General features: G+C 51.5%; 1 protein-coding gene across 1 annotated transcript; it reads right to left on the reverse strand.

Moving 5' to 3' along the window:
- Window positions 1-4,390: 4,390 nt before the first annotated feature.
- On the reverse strand, window positions 4,391-6,707 carry PQBP1 (polyglutamine binding protein 1). The gene is made up of 4 exons (XM_051638294.1): window positions 6,701-6,707; window positions 6,351-6,404; window positions 5,884-5,982; window positions 4,391-5,384 (listed from the first exon to the last, which is right to left on the reverse strand). Exons 1-4 carry the CDS (start codon window positions 6,705-6,707, stop codon window positions 5,101-5,103), a joined length of 444 nt encoding a protein of 147 aa, XP_051494254.1. The 3' UTR covers window positions 4,391-5,100.
- Window positions 6,708-9,575: the final 2,868 nt, after the last annotated feature.

Below are 9,575 nucleotides of genomic sequence, written 5' to 3' on the forward strand. Positions count from 1 at the left end.
ATTTGTGAATTGCTATTGATTTCCAAAATCAAAATGTAAATTTTGCCTCACAATTGAAGTGTTGAGAGAAGCAGTTGCAGCACAGGTCAGAGTCTGCTAATGCCTGGAAATGGGAAAACCTTGGAAACAACCTCTGTCCCAGCACAGAAAAGCCACAGGTGCCCCTAGGTGATCCTGCCTGGCTCTGCCAGCCCAGCAGCCCAGGACAGCTCTTCCCCAGCAGCAAATACCAACAGCAGCTGCCTCTGGTGCACATACAGCTCTGCTTCCAGCAGCTCAGCACCAACCTCCCCTACACCCCAGCCTTTTATCATTATCTAACCCATGACAAACCCATTACAATGCTAAAGATTAGAATTACTCCAATTCCAGGCAGATGCCTGGGAACTGGCCCAGAGAGACAGCAGGGTTTTGCACAAGGCAGTAATAAATTACTGAAGGTCACCTATGATTTATCACTGCTTTGGATTCCAGAGAGTGACACTGGTTCATCCAGGAAAGCAGCCTCATGGGTGCCAGCACATCTGCTCCAGCTGAGCCTCTAACAGTGACACTCGCTTATTTCATTTGGTTTAAACTGTCCCCAGCAAGCATGTTGCCTGCCTGAGTGATGCCTTTGCCATACAACACTGCATTTACATCCCATCCACTGTGCACAACTGCCCTGACAACTGGAAAAGCACCATCTGGGGAGGGAAAAAGCTGCAGGACCCACAGACAGGTCCCACACAGTGGGATCTCAGTTGCAAGGCAGAGCTGCAGAGCCAATGTCTTGCACACAAAGAGGGGAGCAGGGACCAGGCTGGGGACAGCTGGGATAATCCAGCAGCAATGTGAGACTCAGAGGACCCAGAGATTAAGAAAAGCTCATATACTGTTTGTCACAAGTGCAAGACAACAGCCCATTGGCTCCCAAGCTTGAGGCCACTCTGCCAGAACCCAGCAGAGCTGCAGGAGACACAATCCTAGTGACAGCCCTGCAGCTCCCGGACTCGGCCCCAGCAGGGTCTTTGCACGCTCCTGGATGTGCCAGAGATGGCTGCAGGCAACAGGCCCTGCAGAGAGCAAGGCCACGCAGCACTGCACCGTGCTTCCATCTTCACAGAGCTTCCAGATACTGAGAAACTAACAGCAGCTTCTCCTGGGCACGGCTCGTGTCCCTGTGTGAAGATCTGCGACACCAGGCTGGCACGGCAGGGACGCTGCCAGAGCCCGTCTGCAGGCTCCAGCTGCCCTGACTAGGAGCCCCTGGCCCAGGGAGCCGGAGCGGGGCTGGTGCGGGGCAGGTGCTGCGGGGTCGGTGCTCCTGGACAGCCCTTCCCCGGCCCCACCCACGCGGTGGGCAGGGGCCATGGCCGGGGTGTCCTGGGGTTTGAAACACAGATTTTTCCCTGCAAACAGCCCTGCAGCCCCGGCACGACCCGCAGCCCCGGAGCTGCCAGCCCCCTGCCCGTGCCCCCCGGCAGGATGGGGACAGCAGTGCTGGCCCGGCCTCTCGTCTGGCTGGTGGCAGTAGTTTCCAGATATCCCTTTCATCTCATCAGAGGCTGCTAGATTTAATTCCCTGCACTTAGGTACGAAGTCAGGGTCCCATCCGGAAACCAATTTGTGCCTCCTGGAGCAGGCAGTCGAAACATTTCCCATTAAAATGTAAATCTGGCTAAGTTTTCTGGCATCTCTTTTCCTTCCTTAAGGTAAGAGGAATAGAAACTTGTATTATTTTTCCCATCAATGTTGTTATCTTCCTCTCAGTTTTGTGCTAAGTAAAAAAGCTGACCGACATACCTTCTGCAAATTAAATTTGAATTGAGTCTGACAGCACAACAGGGATCCAGATTACAAAGAGATGTGCCAGCTTAATTGGAATCAGTTCTAGGAGGTTACTAGTGGAAGCGATAACCATGGAAGGCAGAAGTGGAGCCACACGTGCCCCCTGCACCAACACCCACCTGGTCGAGCTATCCGTGGGACCAGCCTGACCCTGACATGGTGGCATTGCCCTGGGCAACACATAAGATGCCAGAACAGCTTTGCTGGTGATTGCAGCCTGCCAAGACCCACCTCCCCCAGCCAGGCTCTGCCAGGACACATCCTGGGCACCCACCCACCCTCAGAGCTCTGGGGACATGGGGCCAGAGCCCCCCAGCAGCAGGGCCACCACCAGCCACCTCCACAGCAGGGCAGGGGCTGGCCCAGGACCCACCTCCCTGCAGACCCCCAGCATCTGCTCCTGCTGCCAGACCCCAGGGCCCCTGTCCCACCACCAGAGTTCCTGTTGCTGTCCCTCTCCCACCACCACAGTTCCTGCCCCTGTCCCACCACTCACCTCCCCAGCAGCTGCAGCAACGTGCTGTGCCCCCCACCAGAGGCAGAGAGGGGAAGGGACATCACCTAACAGGCACAAAATTTTGGCCAAACACAGTCAGAATAATTAAACTAATTGTCCTGCTCACACTGCAGTTTTTAAAATATGAACTTCCATTATTAAAACCCCAGATCCCTCTAGACTCACCATTTCTTTTCCCATCAGACACCTGGAGGCAGGGCAGCACTCTCCACACCTCAGGAAGCTTGTCAAAGCCTGAAGGGCATTTAAAGGATACAAAGACACACACCACAGGGAAGAACCGAAAATTATCTTCTGATGGTCAGCTACACAGAAACCACCAGGGACCAGGCTGCCCATCCCAGGGCTCCCAGCCCAGAACTGCTGCTTGACACAGCTCGTCAAAGTCAGGCTGGAGCACAGCAGCTGCAGAATTAATATGGGACCACAATGAATTAATTACTATCTCTGGCTGCATTTCTAGTGGGGATAATTTCAGGTGCAATGATTTGAATGACATCGTTTCACAGAAGAGTCTCCCATTCTCCTGACTAATTTAAGGTTAACTAAATTTGTTTCTCACCAGGAGACAGCTCATCAGCTCAGCCCACAGTAACGACAGCTCCGGAAGCTTCCACATATCCGTGAGAAGTGGGAGACAGTTTGGGTCTCTCCCCAAGTAGCAGCAGGGTCAGGCTGTGCCATACTCAGATTTCTCTCTCAGAGCCCACAGGGGAGCTCCAGTGTAGCCACCAGCAGCTCTGGCAGAGCTGGGCCCACACTGTCCCTCTGGCCTCCCCCATCCTAAACAGTCTGGCATCCCCAGTGGTCTCCCCTCATCCCAGCCCCTCTCTGTGGATGCTGATCTAGTGTTTTCTCTGTCCCAGATACCCCAAAGCCTCAGGGACAAGAGTGTCCCCCCTGGGTGTCCTCCAGGCTCCTGGAAACCAGCACAGAGCTCAGAGTGCAAGCAAAACCTCTGCCCCTCAGCAGCAGTGAATGAATTAGCAGAACCAGCCAACATTAATTATGCAGAGAATCATTTGCTGTGAATAAAAAAAAAAAGTATCTAATTTAATAAAAATATAATTAAATGAATAGTTAATTTAACAATTCCACAGTGAAAACCCCTTGATCTCTGGAGCTCTCCTCCCTGCCAAGACAAGCTGTTCATGGCTCCAGCCCTTGGCTCTGGCAGCGGTGACACCCTGTGACATCCCCACCCCCCACATGTCCCCTCCTCAACCTGTGCTGCCCTCATCCCTCTCCCTGGGGACTCACCCTGCAGCCACCTTCAAGAGCAGAAAGGATAAATCACACCAAAAAGGGAGAAAAAAAACAACAACAAGATGTACATAGACCATATTACTCTTAAGCTCCTGAATTTTTTTTAAGGAGCTGAAAAATAAGATGAGCAGCAGCCAAGTGGAATTTCCTCCAGAAAAGGGAGCCAAGACCAAACCTGATAAATGTGTCTGGAGTGACTTGGGAGAGGGGATGCTGTCTGGGGAAGCAGACTCTCCAGATGGCCTCAAGGCCCCTTCTGTCTCTGTCATCTATGCTTCTACCGACTAATTCCTTAAATCAGCATCCTGTGGAAATGCGCCAGGCATCCTGCCAACTGTGGAGCTGGAAGAAGGGCTGGAAGACAGTATAAATGGATACGCATCTGTGACATGTAAAAGCAAACTGGGCTTTTGCAATAGGCCCCAGCAATCTCTGGAGACAAACTCAGAGGAGCATTTTGTAGCAGCCTCCTCAGGAGGCAGCACCTACCCAGCCCAGAACCAGCCGCCTCCTGTGCCTTTCACAGCCCTCTGCTGTTACAGGCCCACTCCTTCCTGCAGCAAAAGCAAGAGCTGCATCTCAGCATCCCCCCCACGAATAGAAATGGCCGAGAAGGACAAGAGCATCTCTCCTGGCTGTAACCAGAGTGAGTGAAAAATCCTCACTCTGAGCTCCAAGCATCTGGCAAGGCGGACAGTGCTCCATCTGGAAGCCTTTCCCCATGCACTGGACTATCTCCTAGTCAAAGCATTGCAAGAAAATAAATCAGAATATTAACACAGTTTGAAAGATTTAATCAACTACAAATTGCAATGTTATGTTTTCAGTTTAATTAGCCCAAGCCTGGTTTTCTTTGCTCAGTATTGTGAAGCAGAGTGAGGGCATTTCAGAAGCAGCATTGCTTTGTTTGTGGTGATGTGGAGGAAGGACAAGGAATAAATCTAGCATCAATTATAGCTAGAGATGGACAAAAACATGTAAAAAAATCTTAAAGCCATTAAATACATTCACTGCAGCACCCTCCTGTAATAAGTTATTCCTGGGCTGCTCCCTGCAGTACTCCAAACAATAACCAAAAGTCCACAATAAAAGGTGCTCCACCTGTACCAGCTGTGAGAAGTTCTCAGCACCTCTGCCTTTAACAGCTGCACTAAATAAAAAAAAGGGTATGAAAAGCCACACAGGCTTTCAGCCACCAACTGCAGCAGCAAGAGCAGAGCTGTAGATATTCACTACCCCTTAGCAGGTAGGATCATGGGGGAAGCGAGAGCTCCCACCAGTCCATCTGATGGCAGCTCAACGTGCACCCACGTGTGCAACCCCCTTCAATAAACCCCCCTTCACCCACACACTGTGGGGCTGCAGGGCCTTTATTCCATGGAAGTCAGGGTGAAGGGGGCCAGGGTGGATTTGGGGAGGGTACAGGGGGGTCAGTAGGAATTTGGTGGGGTCCAAAGGGGTCGGCAGGAATTAGGGAGCAGGGGGTGTCACTCCTTGCCACAGAAAGCCTTGGCACAGCACAGAGCACGGCCCCCAGGCTGGAGTGGTTGGTGGAAGAGGGGCCTGGCTGCCCTTGTGTCTGCCCCCATCTTCTCACTGTTCCTCCTGGGGAGCCCTGCCAACCACATCCCCCTTTGGTACTCCAATAATTCAGAACTCAAATGAGGATTCCCCTGTGAAATCCCTTCATTCCATCCCCAAAAAACATAGCAGAGGCCATCTGAATAGATGCTGGGGTCCATGAAGTCCAGGTCCTCATCCTTCTGGCTGCCTGGAGAAAAAGGGGAAGGGTCAGGGGGGGCTAAAAAAGCCCTAAAATGACACCCCAAAAAATGTGGCAGTCACACACAGACCTCCTCCCTCTGTTTGCAACCACTTTTCTTGCTTTTGGGGTATGGCACCAGCTCCTTGTGCTGGTGGAAGCACTGCTCCCAGGGGTGCTCCTCCTTGCAGCCCCTCTCTGGGGGTTCCTCAGGCTCTCTGGGATCCAAACCCAAGGGGTTTCAGAGGCCCTAGGGATATTTTTTTAGGTCTCTGGGGTGTTTATGGGGTCTCTAGGTAAGTTTGAGGGAATCCAAGGAAGGTTTTCGCATCTGTGGGGGGCCCAGAGGATATTTTGGGGTCGTTGGAAGGACTTCTATGGTGTACATGGGGAGTTTTGGGGAAGCACCTGGGGATTCTGGGGTCCTTGGAGGGATTTTCACCAGTCCCTGGGGGATTTTGGGGTCTATAGTGCTCCCTGGGGGATTCTGGGGGGACTGAGCACTAACCTTGTCCCACCTTGAGTATCTTGGTGGCTTTGGTAGCAACAAAATTGGGGTCGTTGGGGGACAGCCAGGTCAGTCTCCATGTTCCAGTGACAGGGCATCCTGTTGAAGGGCGGAATAACGGGGGGAACCTATAGCTGGACCTATAGGGATCTGCAGCCCCAAAGAAGGGTCCCTATAGCTCCTATGGCCGCTGAGGGGGGTCCCTATAGTCCCTGTGACCCCCTCCTCTGCCAGGGGGGTGCCACCCGGCCCAGACACTCTAAACCCCAACCCGGTGCTAGGCCCCACCATACCCCCGCATCCCTGAGCGCCAACCCCAGCTCGGAGCGGGGTCCGTGTGCAGCTCGGCCAGGGCCTCCGGCAGCAGCGCCGCCCGCCCTGGGGAGGAAGAGGGGCCCACAGCCCCAGGAACACCCCCAGAAACCCGCGGGCACCCCCTGCGCCGCTCTGGCAGCCCCTCGACTCACCCGGCACCCCCGTCAGGCCCCGGGGCTGCCCAGCAAGGCCGCAGCTCACGTGACCTGCGGCAGCCAATCGGCGCCTAGGGCGCGTCACGCGAGAACAGCCGGCACCGCGAGGCCGGGCGCGCCATTTTAAGGCCTGGTAGCGCCATCTTGGGGCCGGGCGCCGCCGTCTTGAGGCCCCGCCCCTCGCTGACTGACAGGACCTGCCCCAGCCCCGTTTCGGCCCCGCACAGACCGGTGTTCGCCGAGCACCGGGCAGCAAATCACCGCGCTGGGAGAGCGGGGGGCACGCCCGGGGGGCGGGGATGGGCCGCACCACGCCCTCCGATGGGCGGGGCGCCAATTCGCGTTACTGCGCATGCGCAGTCTCTGAGCTGCAGTACCCCATTCTGGCCAGCAGGTGCCAGCAGGGAGCGCCGTCGGGCTGCAGCGTCGGGCGGTGTCCACAGGGGGCAGCACCGAGCGCCTCATGAATTATTAATTCCCGAGCACCAGGAGCTCGTGAGACCCGGGGAGCGGGAGCGGGAGCGGGGGCGGGAGCGGGAGCGGGAGCGGGGGCGGGGGCGGGACGGGACAGGAGCGGGGGCGGGACAGGAGCGGGAGCGGGGGCGGGAGCGGGAGCGGGAGCGGGGGCGGGAGCGGGGGCGGGAGGGGGACGGGACGGGACGGGACGGGAGCGGGAGGGACGGGAGCGGGACGGGACAGGAGCGGGAGCGGGAGCGGGGAGGGGGCGGGAGCGGGAACGGGAGCGGGAGCGGGAGCGGGGGCGGGAGCGGGACGGGACAGAAGCGGGACACTGGAGGGACACGGGCGGGGCGGGACAGGAGCGGGACGGGACACGTTCGAGAAGCAGGAGACAAGCCAGGAGGCGGACACGGGGCTGGGAAGCGGGGCCGGGAACAGTCATTTACACATGTATCTGTTTAAAAAAATAAATAAATTAGGGGATATATATATGTTTTTTATATATATTCTCTGTTCCCACTTATAATATCTATTTAGACATATACATGTTTACATATATATTTTTTTTTTCACTTAGAATTTGCTTAAATATGTATTATGTATTTACATTTCTGTATCTTGAAACACCTATGTTGACAGCTGTCATAACACATCTATAATCTCTAGGTTATGTGCATTTAGACTTACTGTGTAATACATTGTAAGTGTGCATAGCTCTATGCAGATTTGTTTCTATTTTAAATTCCTTCATATATAAAACATATAAATTTTTGGCATTTTAATGACCTTTATTTTTTAATTTATATATATCCGAGGTTTTTTTCCATTGTAAGACCTATTTACCTCTGTTTAGAATTTTATATTGTAAAATTATTTGTATTACATAGCATAGTTTTTAATTTTTTATATTTTATATATTAATATTATTTTAATATCTGTTATAATAAGATATTTTTCTCCATTTCAGCAGAGAAAACAGACAAACATGAGGAGCGTGTTTCGGTCTTTATATGGAATTCTCTGCTCTGCCTTCACAGTGTCACTGGATCGGGTGGTCCTGAGGACAATACTGAGTGGTACAGGTGTCCACAATTATTATTGCAGTTTATAATTTGTGATCTTAACTTCATTACTGAATGAAAACTGTGAGAGTTAGTCCACGTTACCCTGAAAGCCTCTAGGACACACCACTGATGTTTGTGCCTCTAGTTATTTAGCTGGATGTTGTGGGTCAGACATACAGCAGAAAATAAAAATCAATTGTACGCATAAAGTGCACATTATTGATGAGTAGAAATGAAAAGGACTTGATCTTTGGGGAATATTTCCACAATTGAAGTATTTCTGTAGTGTTTGACCCAGAGTAATTAAAAACTGGGGGATGTTTTGTAGCAAACCCACCACCAACAAAAAGCCAATGAGGTAGCTTCTGGCCCTGGAAAAAAAATCTTCTGTCCTCATCACTAATTATTTTGTTACTAAAGCCTGGAGTCTGTAAATAGTCACATCTTCAGAATGTCTGGACTAAGGTAAAGAGCAGCATTGACACTAAAATTGCCACTGCTACACAAATTCAGTTTCCCTCCCTACTTGTCAAGTTGTCATTTGACTGAAATACCATTTAAAATGAGGTGATGCATCCCAGGACATGATGTGCAGGTCACTAAATGTTTGTCTTGACGTTTATCTTCTAGGGAACAAGTGGATCCCAGACACTGTAGTTCAGTCTCACCATCCACTTGGGATTTCCAAACAAAGCTTCAGCATCTTTGCAGGAGGTGGGGGGGTCTCTGGACCACTTCAACAGACCTAGAATTTTTTTCACCGATTGCAGAAAAATGTTACCTACTTTAAGTACCTGCTGGAAGAGACGTGTTAGGAAACCTGCTGTAAGTGTGTTTCTAGAGACGGGCTGCAGACTGACAGCTTCCCAAAGTGATCCAGTACTTCAGGCAAGCTGTCACCGAACTGTGAAATCGGACGTGACCCATTGACTGATCCTCAGCACCAAAATTAAAAGATAATGATTAGTTTTTTAGAGTTCTCAGCAGGGGAAGTTTGTTTATCCTATAGAGGGCACTTGGATCAGCAATACACTTTTGCAGGGCACTGAGAAGAATAATCTGAAAGAGCTTTATACTGTTAGATACACTTCTTAACTCATGTTGATCCTAGTGGCGGGTTTACACATTAATACCTGGCTCCAGGACAGTCTTTGTACACAAACCAATGATATTTCTTTCCTTTCCATTTCTAAAATGAGGTCTCTTTCCTTCCCTCTCCCCAGCATTTTTTGCAGGCATTTTATAAAGTTTAGGGTGTTTGAAAGGGTGTTTCCCAGGCTACCATCAGTCCCAAAAATGCACTGTACCTGTCTGATTGGCTCAAAAAAAATTGAGTAGATTTTAAGCTGTCTTAAAGAATTTTCATGTCAACTTACAAACTGTAGTCTATCCCTGTGTGCTGAGCAGACTTTTTATGGATAGGATTTGTTCTTATATGTAAGCAAAGAAATTATTTACAGTGAGAGTGCTGAGACACTGGAACAGATTGCCAGAGAAGTTATGAATTCCCCATCCCTGGCAGTGTTGAAGGGCAGGTTGGATGGGGCTTGGAGCAGCCTGGGCTGGTGGGAGGTGTCCCTGCCCATGGCAGGGGTTTGGCTAGGTAGTATTGTGAGGTCCCTTCCACCCCTAACCATTGTATGATTCCATGAGCCTGTAGAACTTCCACTGCCATTCTTCCACTTTCTCCTCCTCCACA

Source organism: Apus apus, chromosome 21 (assembly GCF_020740795.1).
Source record: "Apus apus isolate bApuApu2 chromosome 21, bApuApu2.pri.cur, whole genome shotgun sequence".
Lineage (NCBI taxonomy): Eukaryota > Metazoa > Chordata > Aves > Apodiformes > Apodidae > Apus > Apus apus.